We start from the raw sequence: 19,161 nt of genomic DNA on the forward strand, positions 1-19,161 counted from the left end.
TCTGGCGCTCCGCCGACCCGAAAGTGGGCAGCTGCGGCAGTGGGGGTCACCGCGGGCCGGAAAACTGAGCCCCTCGGGCCGCATCCGGCCCGCGGACCTTAGTCTGGGGAAGTCTGCGCTAAATCATCAAACATTAAAAACTTCCCTAAACAAGTCTGCCTTCAGATGTCTTCTAAAAGTCAGATAGTTGTTTATTTCCTTGACATCTGATGGGAGGGTGTTCCACAGGGAGGGCGCCACCACCGAGAAGGCCCTCTGCCTGGTTCCCTGTAGCTTCACTTTTCGCCATGAGGGAATCGCCAGAAGGCCCTCGGAGCTGGACCTTCATGTCCAGGCTGAACGATGGGGGTGGAGATGCTCCTTCAGGTCTACTGGAATGAGGCCGTTTAGGGCTTTCAAGGTCAGCACCAACACTTTGAATTATGCTTGGAAACGTCCTGGGAGCCAATGTAGGTCTTTCAGGATCGGTGTTATATGGTCTTGGCGGCCACTCCCAGTCACCAGTCTAGCTGCCGCATTCTGGATTAGTTGTAGTTTCTGGGTCACCTTCAAAGGTAGCCCCACGGAGAATAGCATCTGGATTAGTTGAGAGCCAGTGTGGTGTAGTGGTTAAGAGCGGTAGACTCGTAATCTGGTGAACCGGGTTCGCGTCTCCGCTCCTCCACATGCGGCTGCTGGGTGACCTTGGGCTAGTCACACTTCTTTGAAGTCTCTCAGCCCCACTCACCTCACAGAGTGTTTGTTGTTGGGGAGGAAGGGAAAGGAGAATGTTAGCCGCTTTGAGACTCCTTTGGGTAGTGAAAAGCGGGATATCAAATCCAAACTCTTCTTCTTCTTCTTCTGGGTCACCTTCAAAGGTAGCCCCACGGAGAGCACATTGCAGTAGTCCAAGCGGAAGATAACCAGAGCATGCACCACTCTGGCAAGACAGTCTGCGGGCAGGGAGGGTCTCATCCTGCGTACCAGATTGAGCTGGTAGACAGCTGCCCAGGACAGAGAATTGACCTGCACCGGCTGTTTTGAGACTTCCGGTTTACCGCGAGGCTGCTCTCAGACGCGCGTCTTGCCCGCTCCGCAAACGCGCACTCACCAACGGGGTGAAACGGGGGCTGTAGGGCTTCACGGCCCCCAAGAAGGCACAGGAGGGTGTCCTGGACCTGCAAGGAGTTGCCGCGGCGCGAGAAAGGAGCATCTGAAGCCGAGTCGAGGACTGGGAAAGAGGAGCTCCTGGGCGCCATTAAACGGCGATCCCACCCCCAGGTGAGAAAGCCCGAATCTGAGGCACCTAAGCGGCTGAATTTCCACTGTTTGGATGGGACGTGGCAAGACCATTAGCCTAGATTAAAGCCCAGAACGAAAAAACGAAAGAATCTGGAAGGCTAATAATAATAACTTTGAAATTAAGTGTACCAAGGTCTTGCTCACAGTCCGGTGTGAAGACAAGCCAGAGAGGGGGTCTTCCCTGTTGTGTTTAGAACTTAACAGCCTGGTAGAAACGGGGTTTGGAAGAAGGCATAAACAATCTCTGGATCTGGCTGAGCACATACAAAGTATCGAAAAAGACTGTAACTTTTACTGCCTTGCAAGGAGGAAGCTGAGATACTATCTATCAAGCTCCCATTGCCTCTCGCGCCTGCAGAGAAGGGAGGATTTAAATCGAAAAGGACAGCTTTCGTTATTGCTTGGTTATTTCCGTGGACCTATTATCCAGCTCTTAGTATCCCGTGAGAGAAGAGCTTGCTTGCTAAACTCTAAAGTGTGGTGAATTTTTATTGACGGTACTTTAAAAAGGAAAAAGAGCTGGAGGAGTGATGGTAAGAGGGTAAGAGCAATACTCCGCCCTGCCACTCCCAAGCCATGAAAATAGTTTGATTTAGATACGGACCTTGAGCCCCCTTATGTTACGAGAAACGTCTGGAACCGAAGGGAAGACACATTGGGTCATCAATATTTACACCATTCATGGCAAGCTGATTAAAAAACAGTAAAGGACATCAAAGACAGCAGATTATCCAACCTGCGAACACTTTAAGAAAAGCTGCTGAATCATCCAATTTAAGCGTAGGGGGTAAAGGAAGTGAAGTATTTTGCAAAGAAGAGATGGGAAGATCATAGAAACGCTGTAGAGACACCTAGTGGACCTCCTTGGAACTGTAACCAATTGGGATGCTACACTGCTATTAAGAAGAGGTGGAAAGAATATAGCAATGCGATAGGGGTTATCTAGTGGACTTCCCTGGAACTGTAACTGTAACTAATTGGAAATCTACTTTATTTTATGTGTGTGTATATTCATTTACCTATCATCTCAAGCTACTCAAGGTTTATGAAAAATTTATAAGTTGTAGATAGGTTGTAGATAACGTGACCTCAGACTCTTGATAGAGAATTTGACTTTGGAGTATCTCCTTCAGGAACAGTGTTGAAATTAGTGAGAAGCTGATTCGATGTTATAAAACCTGGTTATGCTGTAGTGAATAATAATATATAATACTGTTATCCCCTTCTCCTCTATTTTTTCTTTTTATTCTTTTTTCTTCTTTTCCGCTCTCTCTATCCCTCTCTCTCTCTCTTTTTTCTTTTTTCTTTACCCTTTTCCTTCCCCCCTTCTTTTTTCCCCTTTCTTCTTTCTTTCTTTTTTTTTCTTTTTCCTCTTCTCCTTGCCCTTTCTTTTTTTATATATATATTGTTTTTTTATTCTTATTCTATGCTATTTTAATCCTTTCTTATTTAGTTATTCTCTTTCTATTTTCTATTTTTTCCTTTTCTGTAGCTCTACTCATCTCTCCCCCTTTTTTTTCTTAGCGCTCCTACCTCCCCATTTCTCCCCCTCTTTTTTCCCTTTTTTTTTCTTTTCCCTATCTTCTCTTTTCCTCTTCTTCTTTTTCTTCTTCTTCTTCTTCTAGCGCTTTTTTTTTTCTCTCTCTTCTCCTCTCTTTTTCTTTATTTTCCTTTTCCTTTTTTTTCTTTTTTCTTAAGGTATTAAACTGACCTGAGCTGGGCTAATACGAAAATAAGTGACAAGAGCGGATTTAAGGGGGGTAATAGAATGTCAAATGTAAACAAAAAATCTGCTAATACAGTTGGATCGGCTAATCCAACCCAAAATAGAAGAAACTCAGTATTGGAGAGTGAAGTAAATATGGAAATGAAGGAGCTACTCTTGGGTCTAAAAAAGGATATATCAGAAATGAAAAAAGAAATGAATGATATTGCGAAAGCTAATGATCAAAAGCTGGATAAGATGGGAACCAAACTAGACGACAATGTAAAGAGTGTGATGGAACTGACAGGAAAGATGAATGAACTAATGGTTAAAAATATGGATCTGACAAAGACTGTGCAAGAGTTAAAGGGTAAATCGATAAACTTAGAGGAAGCATTGAGGAAATCTCAAATAGATAATAAAGAACAAAAAAGAGAAATAGAAAAGACAAAAAAAGAGCTTATGGACATGAAGGCTACGCACGAGGCGGTGCTCGATGCGGTAGCCATGATAGAAATGCATAGAAGAGAAAAAACTTTGAGGTTCAGAGCTATCCCTGAAGAGCCAGGGGAAAAATTGGAGGAGAAAGTAAACTCGGCTTTGGCAAACTGGCTGCAAATTGAAAAAAAAGAAATGGTACAAAGTATAGAGGGAATATTCAGAGTAAGATCAAGAGTCGCTAGACAAAACAAGTGGCCGGGGGATTGCTTGGTAACCTTTGCAACAATGGACATGAGAGACAGAATATTGCAGACTAGTAGTAAAAATAAGCTCAAGATAGATGATAGTGAAATCATCATACATAAAATAATCCCGACTAGACTGCTCAGAAAAAGGGACAGTTACAAACCATTAGTGGAGGTTCTACAGGAAAAATCAATTTCACACCGCTGGGAATTCCCAGAAGGCATCTCATTCTTTTTCAAAGGAAAGAGAAGGAGATTTACAACGTGGCCAGATGCGGATAGGTTCTGGAGAACTTATAGAAAAGAACTAGGAGGCTCAAAATATACGGGTGGAGGAGTGGAGGAGACGGAAATGTCAAAGGAAACTGAAGAGGAGCAACAGTCAAGCTGAGATATCTTAAGTAAATAATTTTTTTTTTTGTGAAATAAATGTCTGTAATAAGGTGTTATTTTTAATTGTGTACTTAAGTCATCATTGAATTAATCTTCTCTGAATTTACCCAAACAAATACAGTGAGTGAATAATTAATAAAAATTGTGATGAATCTAAAGATCTTAACATGGAATGTGAACGGGCTAAACGACAAAGGCAAAAGAAATAGAGTAGAACATATACTAATAAAACAAAAATTAGATCTAATATGCTTGCAGGAAACGCACGTCACGCAAAATCATATAAGGATCCTGATAAATAGAAAACTGGGGGAAGAATTCGTCTCTTCAGATAAAGTTAAAAAAAGAGGTGTCGTAATATATGCCAAACCGTACTTGGAGCCAAAATTGATAGATAAAGACTCTGAAGGAAGAGTAGTGATAATAGAGATAAATGTGAAGGGGGAAAAACTGAAGGTGGTGGGAATCTATGCACCAAATGCAAATAGGAAGAAATTTTACGAATCCTTAGAAAAAAAACTAATTGATTATGTAGGAGAAAAGATTATTCTTCTGGGAGACTTTAATGGGGTGACCACTCCGGAGCTAGATAGAACAAGGAAGAATATTGGAAACAAACAACCTAAGTTACCATCCCCCTTCTTTAGAATGGTTGATATTCTCAGTTTAAACGACGCTTGGAGAGCACGCCATCCTCTGGAAAGAGAGTACACTCACTTCTCCGATCCTAATAATTCTGCAGGAAGGATAGATGCGATCTGGATACCCAAAGATCTTACACTAAAAATAAATAAGGTTGAAATACAGGCAAAAACAATATCGGATCATAATCCAGTTTACCTATGGTTACAAGGAAAGGAAAATGGACCGAGGAGGTGGAAACTAAACGAGACTCTGTTGAATGACGAAAATATATTAACCAAAGCTAAAAAAGCACTGGAGGAATTCTGGAAATTTAATTTAGACAAAGGAACAGACATAAAAGTGGTGTGGGATGCAGGTAAGGCGGTCCTTAGAGGTTTTTTTATAAAGGAGAATGCAATACGAAAGAAACAAAAGGAAAAAAGAAAACAAGAAATCTTGAATGAGATTCTTAAAAACGAAAAGGAACTTTATAAAAAACCAGAAAGCGGGGATATTAAGAGAAACATAAAACTGCTGCAATCCCAGTTTGCTATGATCATAAATGAAGAAATTGAGTGGAAAATAAAACTGGCAAAACAGAAGAATTTCGAATTTGCAAATAAACCGGGAAGACTATTGGCATGGAAATTAAAAAAACAACAAAGCGACAGAGTAATTAATAGAATTAAAATAGAGGATAAGATAATAACTGATCCGAAAGAAATTGGGAAGAATTTTGTCAATTTTTATAGAAATCTTTATAGAGAGGGAGATGAAACACTAAATGAAGTACAGGAATATCTGGAACAAGGCAACCTCCCAGAAATCACGGCAGAACAAAACAAAATGCTAAATGAGCCAATCACAGCATTTGAGATACAACAGGCTATTAAGAACGCCAAGGTAGGAAAATCGCCGGGACCTGATGGTCTTCCGGCAATTTATTATAAAAAAATGGAGGACATACTGTCGGACCCTTTGAAAAAAGTAATGAATAATATTTTGGAGACAGGCATTCTGCCAGAATCGTGGAAAGAAAGTTTTATAACTTTGATTCCAAAGCAAGGAACGGATCAGTTGGCAATTGCTAATTACAGACCCATCTCGTTGCTTAATAATGATTATAAGCTTTACGCTTATATCTTGGCTAAAAGAATGGAAAAAATACTTCAAATAATAATACATAAAGACCAGACAGGCTTTCTCCCCGGCCGCCTTATGCAAAACAACATTAGGAGTATAATTAATATATTGGAATATCTGGATTTACAAATTGATAAACCATCAGTATTAATGGCGGTCGATGCGGAGAAAGCGTTTGATAATGTTTCATGGAAATTTATGACAGCCTTACTAAGAAGAATGAAGTTTGGGGAAGTAATTAGCAATGGAATTAAAGCTATCTATACCAAACAGATGGCAAAAATCATAGTCAACGGAAATATTTCGGAAGAATGCGAAATTGGTAAAGGAACCAGGCAGGGCTGCCCTCTGTCGCCGCTTATCTTTATTCTAGTCCTGGAAATATTAAACAGGAAGATAAGAGAAGAAAAGACCATCAAGGGAATAACATTAGGGAAAAATACCTACAAATTAAGAGCATTTGCTGATGATTTGATTATAATGTCTGAAAATCCCAGAGAAAGTTTAATAAAAATATTGGAATTAATAACAGCATTTGGAAAGGTTGCGGGATTTAAATTAAATATTAGCAAGACCAAGCTGATGGCAAAAAATCTGCCATTAGTAGAAAAAGAAGAATTAGAAAAACTGACAAAACTCAAGGTATGTCCAAAGATAAAATATTTGGGAATCTGGATATCTACCAAAAACATAAATCTATATGAGGATAATTATGTAAAAACCTGGACAGATATTAAAAAGGACTTGGAGAGGTGGAGTAAATTGAAATTATCATTCTGGGGACGTATCTCCGTGGTAAAGATGAGCATCTTACCTAAGCTATTGTTCCTATTCCAATCTATCCCTATCATAGGGAAAATGAGTTACATTGAGGCCTGGCAGAAAGAGGTATCTAAATTCATATGGTCAGGAAATAGACCAAGGATTAAACACACTCTGTTAATAGACCATAAAAACAGAGGGGGGTTTGGGCTTCCCGACTTCAAATTATATTACGAGGCAGCATGCCTCGTTTGGATTAAAGAATGGTGCCAACTTAAAAATACTGAACTTTTAGATCTGGAAGGCTACGATAACCGTTTTGGTTGGCACGCGTACCTTCATTATGATAAAGCAAGAATTCATAAAGGCTTTACAGGACATATTATAAGAGGCGCGTTGTTTAAAGTTTGGGAAAGATATAAAGGCTTTTTGGAAGTTAAAACGCCCAAATGGATCTCTCCAGAAGAGGCTAAAGCCTTAAAGAAGAAAAATATGAAGGGGAACTGGTTAAAGTATAACGATTTATTAAAGGAAGAAAATGGCCAAATAAAATTAAGAGAATATGAGGAGGTAAAAGAACATCTGACAAGTTGGCTTGACTATCATCAAATATATGGAACATTCAGAGAAGATAGAAAAGTCGGCTTTGCCGAAAAGCCATCTAAATTTGAGACAGAAATAATAAATAATAATTCCAAAACATTATCAAAAATATATCAAATTCTCCTGGAATGGAAGGTAAAAGAGGAGGAAGTCAAAGAGGTTATGGTGAGATGGGCCCAAGACATTGGCCACCCCATAATGTTAGAACAATGGGAAAAACTCTGGAAAACAACAATGAAGTTCACGGCATGTTATAGCATTAAAGAAAATATTCTTAAAATGCAATACAGATGGTACCTGACTCCCTCACGGCTCTCAAAGATGTACAAAAATCTCGCAAATATTTGCTGGCGATGTGGGGAGGCTAATGGTAACATGTACCACATGTGGTGGACTTGTAAAAAGATTAAAGAATTTTGGAACACAATATATGAAGAACTTAAGAAACTATTAGGAATATCTTTTTCTAAAAAACCAGAGGCATTTCTCCTAAGTATTATTGGGAATGACATACCAGAGAGATTAAAAGATATCTTTTTATATGGAACAGCGGCTGCACGGATGCTGATCGCAGCAAATTGGAAAGGGGAAAACGCCCCAAAAATTAAGGATTGGCAAAATAAATTTCAAGAATATGTAGAGATGGCTCAGTTAACCAGCAGCCTGAGAGGAAATAATAGACAGGAGTTTGTTAAAAAATGGGAGAGATATAAAAAATACCTGCAAGGAATTGAAAATGGTATAAAGTCTGTGGCGGCCTTTGAATAACCCTGGAGGAAAAAAAAATGAAAATGAAAATGAGTTTGAGAAAAAGAAGCTGTATTCGGTAATGTAGAAGGTTTTGGATATAAATAAAGAAAAAAAAAATGTTAAGTATCTTCACAAGCAGAAAAGGAGTACACAACAGGAAAGACAGGAAGTCTATTTATGTATTTATTTATGTATTTATGTACTTGAATTTGTTAGTGATGTAAGTATTAATTTGGACTTGGGTTATGCGTAGTTCTATGTAAATAATTAAGGTTTATATTGTTGTTTGTTTATCTTCTGATTTTGTATTATTATTTCTATGTTGAGTTTGACGAGTGTACGTTTATGTGTTGAAAATAAACTTAATAAAAGTGGGAAAAAAAAGAGAATTGACCTGCACCTCCATGGACAGCTGTGAGTCCAAAATGACCTCCAGGCTGCACACCTGGTCCTTCGGGGTGTTATAAGAATTGGTACATTAATAACATTATTTTATATATAAATAAAAGAGCTTAATATTCTTATAACAGGGGCACAGTTGCCCCGCTATGCAGATTTAAAGCAAACACCTGTTCTCTTGCTAGGCAGAGTAGAGACCCAGCACGCTATCAGGGTCTTGATATCAGGGTCTCTACTCTGCCTAGCAAGAGAACAGGTGTGTGCCTTAAAGCCCCATGGATCTTATAGGGAGAAAAAGAAACTTGGTTTGCTGTGGGACGGAGATTCCAATCCTGTTTGCTTGCTTTGTTTACCTGCTTCCTGTTCAGACAAGGAAGCAACAATTAACTTTTGCAGTAAAAGGGTTCATGCATTTACGGTGCTGATGACAGGGCTGCTGCCGGTTCAAATTTTAATTGCTGTTTTCAGATCTATTGTGATGTATTTTAAGTATTGTTTTGAACCCATTTATTTTTTATTACGTAGACTTTATTCTATGACCGATGTTGTTGTTTTTTAAAACGTTGTAAGCCACCTTGAGTTCCAACTTGGCAGGATATAAATATACTGGATAATAAATAAATAAAATAATATGAAGAGGCAGTGGGGTGGAATCTATGGACATTATTTTGAGTTTCTTGGACGGTAAACACTATGCAGATTTAGGAGCACATAATTTGACATCCTGCCGACAAAGGTCCGTATAGTTGAAGCTATGGTTTTCCCAGTAGTAATGTACGGAAGTGAGAGCTGGACCATAAAGAAGGCTGATCGCCGAAGAATTGATGCTTTTGAATTATGGTGCTTGAGGAGACTCTTGAGAGTCCCATGGAGTGCAAGAAGATCAAACTTATCCATTCTTAAAGAAATCAGCCCTGAGTGCTCACTAGAAGGACAGATCCTGAAGTTGAGGCTCCAGTACCGGTACTTTGGCCACCTCATGAGAAGAGAAGACTCCCTTGAAAAGACCCTGATGTTGGGAAAGATGGAGGGCACAAGGAGAAGGGGACGACAGAGGATGAGATGGTTGGACAGTGTTCTCGAAGCTACTAACATGAGTCTGGCCAAACTGTGGGAGGCAGTGGAAGACAGGAGTGCCTGGCGTGCTCTGGTCCATGGGGTCACGAAGAGTTGGACACGACTGAACAACTGAACAACAACAACAACAATTTGACATCTCTTTTTTATTGGTGTGGCTCAATATGAAGAACACATATTTTTAAATGTGTGTGTGTGTGTTTTTAAAAGCACAAAATATATTAAGAAATATATCTACACTGAATTATAGACTAGGAGTGAGTAGAGCTACATACCGGTACGTGCAGAGTTATATACATACAAGAATGAATTTCAATGGGGACAAATGTTAAGTTTCTATACTTAGGCAGGAAAAACCAGCTGGGGTCTTAGTGGATGACAAGCCTACATGGGTCAAAGGTGTGATGCAGCAATAAAGGACCTTAATATATAGTAACTGAAATATGGGGGGGGGGGGAGAATTTGAAACCGACGGGACCAGAGATTCTTGGAAGATTGGAAGACATTTGAGAATTATTTGAAAAACAATTGCAAACAACAAATTTTAGGGTAGTAGGTTTGCAAGAAGTTTTGTAAGGAGGACTATATGAAATATTACAGAGAAAATTCAGAAAAAATGATAACTGATTATAGATTATTAAAAGTAATAGTGAAAATACGAAAATACAAGATTAAGTTATGAAGATTGGAAATCTTTAGACGTGGTTGATGGAAGTCCCAAAAATATTGTGTAAGATATGAAGGAATGTTAAATGATGTTTGGAAAATTTATGTAAAACTTAAATACAATACAATATAATACTATACTATACACACACACACACACACACACACACACAAATACAATGAAACTCGAAAAATTAGAATATCGTGGAAAAGTCCATTATGTAAGCAATTGTTTTCATTAGCTACTGGTGTTTAATATATGAGATAGACTCATGACATGCAAAGCGAGATATGTCCAGCCTTTGTTTGTTATAATTGTGATGATTATGGCGTACAGGCCCAGGGTGGATTTGATTTAAATCAAACTGATTTAAATCACGATTTAAATCACTAGTCAGTAAGGCTCAGGGCTGATTTAAATTTTAAAAAATCGGATTTTTTAAAATTTAAATCAGATTTTTAAAAATTTTAATCAGTTTGATTTAAATCAAATCCACCCTGCGTACAGCTGATGAAAACCCCAAAGTTGAAATTGTGAATTTGGGGTTCTCATCAGCTGTACACCATAATCATCACAATTATAACAAATAAGGGCTTGACATATCTCACTTTGCATGTCATGAGTCTATCTCATATATTAGTTTCAACTTTTAAGTTGAATTCCTGAAAGAAATGAACCTCTCCACAATATTGTAATTTTTCGAGTTTCACCTGTATTTATCTACTTGCACTTGGACGTCTTTTTGAACTGCTAGGTTGGCAGGAGCAGGGAACGAGCAACGGGAGCTCACCCCGTCACGGGGATTCAAACCGCCGACCTTCTGGGTGCCCAAACCTGGCCCCTATGTGGGGGGCAAGGATGCTGGAGTGCGTGGTACAGCTAGGGATGAGAAAGGAATTTGAGCCAGTTTTCACTTTCCGAATCAATGCGCAAACCATCCTTTGGAATTCGCACGTCTCCGAATTTTGCAATGCGGACCTCCAGCCAAGTTAAATGTAATTTTAAAAATATGCATAAATGCATAAAAACACATGTATCAGTGAAGATAACATACAGCAAGGCATCGCATTAAGGAGCATTTGCATTGCAAAAATGTGTGAATTGGGGGGAATTGCACAGAAGCATGGATGCGTAATGAGAAAATTGCACAACGAATTTTCACAGTGATTTATATATATATATATATATATATATATATATATATATATATATATATATAAAACAACCCCCACAAAAAACCGACAAGGGGAACTACACTGAAGCCTGGGAAAATGAGAAACTGAAAGAAACAGGTTCTCTCCTCCCTGGCGACAACCCAGCTGGACTCGCCTTGCGTTTCTATGGTTCTTGTCAGGCAACTCATTTCCAGGCAGTTCGTTCCCGTTATCTGGCGACTTGCAAAAGCAGGCAGTCCAAGGCTGCAAAATGGCTCTCGGAATGTGCCTGGAAAGCTCAGACTTGGGCAAGGAGGCTATTTTGGTGCTCCTCGTCCTCTTGAACGATGCAGGGTGTTTTTGCAGAGGGTGGGTCCTTTTCCCAGCCTGCTTGGTGCAAAGAGAGCAATGTGGATTTTTTCCCCCCCAGCGTGCAAGAGGGAGTAGGGAGTGGGCAGGGAGCATGCTCAGAAAAAATACTTGCAGAGTCATAACCCCAGCTACGCTTTACAGCAGCCGTTTCCAAACTGTATTTTTTTTAGTGTAGAGGAAACTCTGGCTCCACAAACGCTGTAGAGATAGACTCCAGCTATCATTGGCGTCATCTAGCATTGCCAATAGGGACGCGGGTGGCACTGTGGGTTAAACCACAGAGCCTAGGGCTTGCCGATCAGAAGGTTGGCGGTTCGAATCCCCGCGACGGGGTGAGCTCCCATTGTTCGGTCCCAGCTCCTGCCCACCTAGCAGTTCGAAAGCACGTCAAAGTGCAAGTAGATAAATAGGTACCACTCCGGCGGGAAAGTAAACGGCGTTTCCGTGCACTGCTCTGGTTCGCCAGAAGCGGCTTAGTCATGCTGACCACATGACCCGGAAGCTGTACACCGGCTCCCTCAGCCAGTAAAGCAAGATGAGCGCTGCAACCTCAGAGTCGTCTGCGACTGGACCTAATGGTCAGGGATCCCTTTACCTTTACTTTTACCTTATAGTCCAACGGCTATTGATCAGGAAGTAAGGATTTGCTTTAAGTTTTTCATGTGTGCTAAAACTCAGTTTAAGTTGGGTTTTTTTAAATCGCTTAACCACATCAGTTAACAAATGTGGAAACAAGTGCCCCAAACCCCGCCGAGGAACTAACCCGAGGAAGTCCAGAGAAAAACCTGGCCTGGCAAGAAAAAAAAAAGTGACCCTGGCCGAAGTGAATCAGCTCTTTACTGACCCTTGCCACACCCCCAGCTTGTAGCCAGGTAAGCCCCCCCCCCACCCTCAGTGCATGTAAGAAAAGAAATAAATGTTAATTTTTAAAAAAATTTACAATACTGTCTTATTTATTTTGTAGTACGGTACATTGATTATTGCCTTCATTTTATGGATCTTTGGTCTCATTAGGCTTGTTAAATTGCTGTTTTAGGGGGTGTTTTTCATCATCTAAAGGGACCCCTGACCATTAGGTCCAGTCATGTCCGCAACCCCAGAGTCATCCTGGCCCTAATGGTCAGGGGTCCCTTTACCTAGCATTGAAGAAGAAGAAGAGTTTGGATTTGATATCCCGCTTTATCACTACCCGAAGGAGTCTCAAAGCAGCTAACATTCTCCTCTCCTTCCCCTTCCTCCCCCCACAACAAACACTCTGTGAGGTGAGTGGGGCTGAGAGACTTCGGAGAAGTGTGACTAGCCCAAGGTCACCCAGCAGCTGCATGTGGAGGAGCGGAGACGCGAACCCGGTTCACCAGATTACGAGTCTACCGCTCTTAACCACTACACCACATTGGCTTGCCAATGGCCAAGGAGTCAAAAAACATTTGGAGAGCCCCCCATTTCTGCTTTAGGGCTTCTTGGAAACTAATGCACCCCTCCTTAGTGATCCCAAATGCTAGGCATGAGCATACATGCTCTGCTTGGTTTCTGCCTTAATCTGCAAACTTGTTTTTGTTTTTTTAATCCATCGAAAGCCAAATCTTTAAATACTTCATCGAACTGCCAAGCGACATTCTGCGTTGCAACGTTCGGATAAGCGTGAAATCAGTAGACGGTTAAGTCCCAGGCAGGGTCATTACAAGCAGGAACTTGCCAAGACGGCGGACTCCCGAAACATCTTCCAGCTTAATTCCTGACTGTATTTGCTCACAAGGTATCCAAATCCATATTAGGGCAAGGCAGCTAGTAATTTCAAAATTGCCTCACCCCTTCCTTCCCTGGATGACTGCAAGGTGTTAAGACATGGGGCTGCCCCTGAAGATGGTTCAGAAACTTCAGCCGGTGCAAAGAACCAGACAGTTTGAGTCTATTACATGGATCCTGTTTCGACTGCCAATTATTGGTTTCTGGGCCCAACTCAAAGTGCTGGAGCTGACCAATAAACAGCTCAGGACCTCAGTGCCTTTACCACCTCTCCCTATACGGACAGGCCCGGTCCCTGTGCCTGTCATCTGAGGCCTTTCTCTGTGTGTCCCTCTCCCCTTGAGAGATTCGGAGGGTGGCTCCCCGATTGTGGAATGCTCTCCCCAGAGAGGCTCGCCTGGCACCATCATTACATGCCTTTCGCCAGAATGCAAAAACGTTCCTCTTTGCGCAGGCCTTTAAATCATATATGGTGGTGTAAAAAGTAAAGGTAAAGGGACACCTGACCATCTCGCTCTATAGGCCGAGGGAGCCGGCGTACAGCTTCCGGGTCATGTGGCCAGCATGTCAGAGCCGCTTCTGGTGAACCAGAACAGTGCACGCAAACACCATTTACCTTCCCGCTGGAGTGGTACCTATTTATCTACTTGCACTTTTGAGCTGGGACTGAACAACGGGAGCTCACCCCGTCGTGGGGATTCGAACCGCCGACCTTCTGATCAGCAAGCCCTAGGTTCTGTGGTTTAGACCACAGCGCCACCTGCATCCCTTATAATGGTGGTGCAGGACATGGTTGTTGTTGTTGTTGTTGTTGTTGTTGTTGTTGTTGTTGTTGTTGTTGTTGTTGTTGTTATGTGTTGTTATGGTGTGTACAGTTTTTATTATTATACTCCGTAAAATATTTCTCAAATGTTGTACACCGCCCTGATTATCATTATTACCACCCAACCAATCACTGGGCAGCACTGCAGGTGAGCATCTCGTGCAGAGACCATCTCATTAGGAGGTCCTCTTTGTATGATGCAGGATTCAGGTCGATAGTGTGGTGGCACCTGCCCTCCTGAGACCCTCCCTGCCCACAGACTGTCTCGCCAGAGTGGTGCATGCTCTGGTTATCTCCCTCTTGGACTACTGCAACGCACTCTATGTGGAGCTGCCTTTGAAGGTGACCCACAAACTACAACTAATCCAGAATGCGGCAGCTAGACTGGTGACTGGGAGCGGCCGCCGAGACCACATAACAAACTCTCCACCAGAAGGGAAACAAAGCCGGGAAGCGGGGGGGAGGAATCGCAAAATCGGCGGACGGCGAAACCACAGAGCCCGGCATAATTTCAATTATTTTAATAGGGCTTTGCTTCCAAGGTCATATGAATGTTTAGGATTGAATTCTTAATCTGGAATAAAACCACCATCAAAACAGAAGACTATGGAGCTACACTGTTTGATTTCTCTCTGTCTCTCTGTCTCTCTCTCTCTCAAACACACAGACCAGGAATCTGATTTCACACAACCCTTTATCTGTACCAGGAATCCATAGTAAAACAGCAGCTTTTTTTTAGCTTGGGTGGATAGGAAGAACAACAAGATCTAATCGTGAGCTGAGGGAGTGAGGGAGGCGGGAAGGATCTCACGCTGTGGCCACCAAAAAGCACATCATCCGCAAGAAAGGCAACATTTATGAGAGCACAGGATGAGCCTGCTGGATGAGGCCAACAGCCCATCTAGTCCAGCATCCTGTTCTCACCGTGGCCCGCCAGATGCCTCTTTTGGGAAACTGGCAAGCAGGATTCGAACAAAAGAGTGACTCTCTCCCCTTCCTGAGGTTTCCAGGAACTGGTACTCAGAAGCACCGCTGCTTCCAGCTCTGGAGGAAGAGCATCTCTGAAGAAGCAGTTGCCCTAAGCAACATCCATAGAATCATAGAATCATAGAATCATAGAGTTGGAAGAGACCACAAGGGCCATCCAGTCCAACCCCCTGCCAAGCAGGAAACACCATCAAAGCATTCCTGACAGATGGCTGTCAAGCCTCCGCTTCAAGACCTCCAAAGAAGGAGACTCCACCACACTCCTTGGCAGCAAATTCCACTGTCAAACAGCTCTTACTGTCAGGAAGTTCTTCCTAATGTTTAGGTGGAATCTTCTTTCTTGTAGCTTGAATCCATTGCTCCGTGTCCGCTACTCTGGAGCAGCAGAAAACAACCTTTCTCCCTCCTCTATATGACATCCTTTGATATATTTGAACATGGCTATCATATCACCCCTTAACCTTCTCTTCTCCAGGCTAAACATACCCAGCTCCCTAAGCCGTTCCTCATAAGGCATCGTTTCCAGGCCTTTGAGCATTTTGGTTGCCCTCCTCTGGACACGTTCCAGCTTGTCAGTATCCTTCTTGAACTGTGGTGCCCAGAACTGGACACAGTATTCCAGGTGAGGTCTGACCAGAGCGGAATACAGTGGTACTATTACTTCCCTTGATCTAGATGCTATACTCCTATTGATGCAGCCCAGAATTGCATTGGCCTTTTTAGCTGCTGCATCACACTGTTGACTCATGTCAAGTTTATGGTCTACCAAGACTCCTAGATCCTTTTCACATGTACTGCTCTCAAGCCAGGTGTCACCCATCCTGTATTTGTGCCTTTCATTTTTTTTGCCCAAGTGTAGTACTTTGCATTTCTCCTTGTTAAAATTCATCTTGTTTGCTCTGGCCCAGTTCTCTAATCTGTTAAGGTCATTTTGAAGTGTGATCCATCCCATTATGCATGACCCGAGGTACACTATCAAGCCAATGGAGGAGGGTCCTCGCATGCGGAACAAATACCCCGGGGGTGTGTGTTTCTTTATCCAGAAATGCAACTCCTGGATAGCTCAGTCAGTAGAGCGTGAGGCACTTAATCTCCAAAGTTTGTGGACTTCCTGTTTTGTCGCTACAAGCAAACGGATGCGTGTTTCTCGCTCTCCCAACGTGTTCGGCAGCGGAGACCCTAATGGGGGGGATGGGACAAAGCTAAGTGAACCCCGAAACACCGGGAAGAAGCCCAGGCTCATAAGCCAACAGACTGTGATTTGCTGGCAGGAAACAAAGCACAGTTCAGCTGCTGGACAGGGGTCACATATAACCATGGTTTGTAGTTTCAAAAACCATGGTTCCATACAACGTTCTAACCACGGTCTCCGCATTAATTCCCTGGTGTTTCAAAAGAAGGACCACGCGTGCAGAAACTTCCACATTCAATCTCCGGAATCACTAGGTAGGGCCAGGAATGCCCCCTGTCTAAAACCCCAGAAAGATACCGCAAGCCACCATCAACAATCCTGAGCTGGTACCACTATTCACTTCTCTTCCTTGGAGGCTTTAAAGCAGAAGTTGGGTGGCCGTCTGTCACGGGTGGTTTCATTGAGATTCCTGCACTGCACGGGGTTGGGCTAGATGACCCTCGGGGGTACCTTCCTACTCTACAATTCTGTGATTCCATAACGTTCTGAACAAACCACAGGTTGGTATTGTGCAGAAACCAGTTCGTCCGTCAGCAATCGAAGCCCTGGGCCTAAGGAACCGAACCACTTCTTCGTGCCAAAAGACTGCCCTGGGGTCTGAGCTGTGGGCGTCTCTTTCGGACTCAACTCCACCGTCCCCGGTGAGGCTACTCCAAGCGCCTTGTGTGTGTCGTCAAGGAGAAGCCTTCTATGAACAAGTTGAAATCAATCCAATTCCATGCCTGCCCTTTCTGGGATCCCTGGCAAAAAAAAAACACCAGGCGCTGAGTCAGCCTGGGGAGACGGCGCCCGGGCAGATGGGAAATGCCCCTCGGAGCATCATTCAGTTCAAACTCTTAAGTGCCAGAATAACAAGTTCAAGAGCCTGGAAACGAGAACCCCACAGCCTTGTTTATCCTTCAGTTTGCTCTTTGGGGCAAGCCAGCCTTCACCGACGCTGATGGGTGTTGTAGTCCAAAGGGCACCAAGTTTGGTGAAGGCTGGCGTGGTCACCTTAGGCGGGATTTATTGAATCTTGTTTACCATCCTTTGCCTGAAGATTTCAAGGCAGTTCACAGCACAAAAGTACCAAACGAAAACCCGAGATACATAACAGGAACAAGAACAAAACAACCCTCTAACCCAGCTCCCCACAACACAAAATGCTAAGGCCTGGTTGAAGAGCGACGTTTTCGCCTGGAAGCTATAATGAAAAATTCCAGAACGTTTGAAAGTTTCGTAAATCTTGTGCGCTGGATTTCTCGTTCCAACCAGCCCCCTATTTCAGCCCCCATTGCTTATTCCAACCCTGCCCCACATTTCAGCATCAAACCCAATGGAAATATTGCAGATGCTTCGACTGAAGGCTGCTTTCTTGAGCAAAGCAGCTCTGAAACAAGACGAAGAGCCTAACCGGGTGTGCTTTTCGTCAAGACAGCATGGAAAAATAAAAGCTCCCCACCTCTTTGGCCGCCCCCCACCTCACTGCAAGTCTACAGGTCACCCTAACCTGCGTTGCAAAGGAAGCAAGGCCCATACCAGTTAAGGGTGGGTTAGCTTGCCTGGAATTAAAAAACAACAACAACAACAACAACAACAACAACAGATTTCATGTTTGCCTCCCAGGGCAGCCTCATCTCTGGGGCAAACCAAGCAGGAGTGGGGACACCATTCCCACCAGCGCACAAACTCGCCACGTGGATCTCCCTATCTCGAAGGAAGACGCTTCTGTGTACCGGAGAATCGCCCACTGAACCTGGGGAGAGCCCAACAGGTGGGCAGCTGTCGGAGGCGGCACCAGGTACTTCCCTGCACACTAAAACCCGAAAGAAATGGCACTGCGTCACCAAAAGCCCTCTCCCAGCAAGGAGGCTCCTGCCATCATCGCCTGCCCCCCCGGCCATCTCCCCTTGCCGTACCCTCAAAACCCACCTGTCCCTGATCGTGCCTCTGCTGTTATTGCTGTGTGTGTGTGTGTGTGTGTGTGTGTGATGAGACAACCCCGCTTCCGTGGCACGACAACAACGGCACCAGCCATCTCTGGGGCATTTCGGCAAACCCACCCGGGGAACTTCCTCCAGTTCTCTCGCTCACTGCATCCAACCCAACGCAACACATGCAACCGCCACCCTGGGCTGGCGATTCTCCTGGCGGTGCCCCATGCCGAAACGCTGCTTTGCCGGCAACGCAATTTGCCACCCCCCCCAAAAAAGGGCTCTGGGGTGTGGGTGTCATGCCATCTTCCCTTCCATGTCTTCCTTCTCCCTGCCCCCCCTCCACACATACACACACACACACACACATCACCTCGGCGGTGCCATTCCTGGTGGGGCTGCACCTGGCCTTCTCCTGCCCCTCCTCGGCGGCCCCCCCGGCGGAGGAAGGGGCGCTCAACGTCGCATCTCCAGCCGCAGGGTCCCCGAGTTCTCGCATGTCTTCCAATGCGATTGTGAACTGGGCGAGGGTCCTGACCATCTGCAGCATGCGGTTCCCGGGGGTGGGTTTGTCCGTCCGGCAACGGCACAATCCTCTTAACGGGGTGGGGGGTGGGGGGAATGAAATAAAATCAGGTGCCACCCACAGAAAAAGAAGGGGGGGAAAGGAAGAAGGGGGGAATGGCTTTGCAAAAGGGGTGTGAATAGATCACCCGCCCGCTCTCTCCTTCTGCGCCGCTGCCTTTGATGCTGCTTCTCCTCCACCTCCTCCTCCTCCTCTGTACGGTCCTCTCTGCTCCCCTTTCTACATATAGAACCGCGATCTCTTATTCTCTAGCAGGTGCAACTGCCTCTTTGCAACGCTGCTGCTGCTGCTGTTATTA

At 43.6% G+C, this 19,161-nt stretch overlaps 1 protein-coding gene across 1 annotated transcript in view; it reads right to left on the reverse strand.

Annotated features, from left to right (window-relative positions):
• The window catches only part of ARHGEF17 (Rho guanine nucleotide exchange factor 17), a 97,343-nt gene extending 78,464 nt beyond the window's left edge, over nt 1-18,879 (reverse strand). Inside the window, exon 1 of the mRNA XM_033145967.1 lies at nt 18,651-18,879. Within this exon, the coding sequence (XP_033001858.1) occupies nt 18,651-18,827 (177 nt within the window). The 5' untranslated portion in view covers nt 18,828-18,879. The remainder of the gene's footprint in view (nt 1-18,650) is intronic.
• Nucleotides 18,880-19,161: the final 282 nt, after the last annotated feature.

Source organism: Lacerta agilis, chromosome 4, assembly GCF_009819535.1.
Source record: "Lacerta agilis isolate rLacAgi1 chromosome 4, rLacAgi1.pri, whole genome shotgun sequence".
Classification (NCBI taxonomy): domain Eukaryota; kingdom Metazoa; phylum Chordata; class Lepidosauria; order Squamata; family Lacertidae; genus Lacerta; species Lacerta agilis.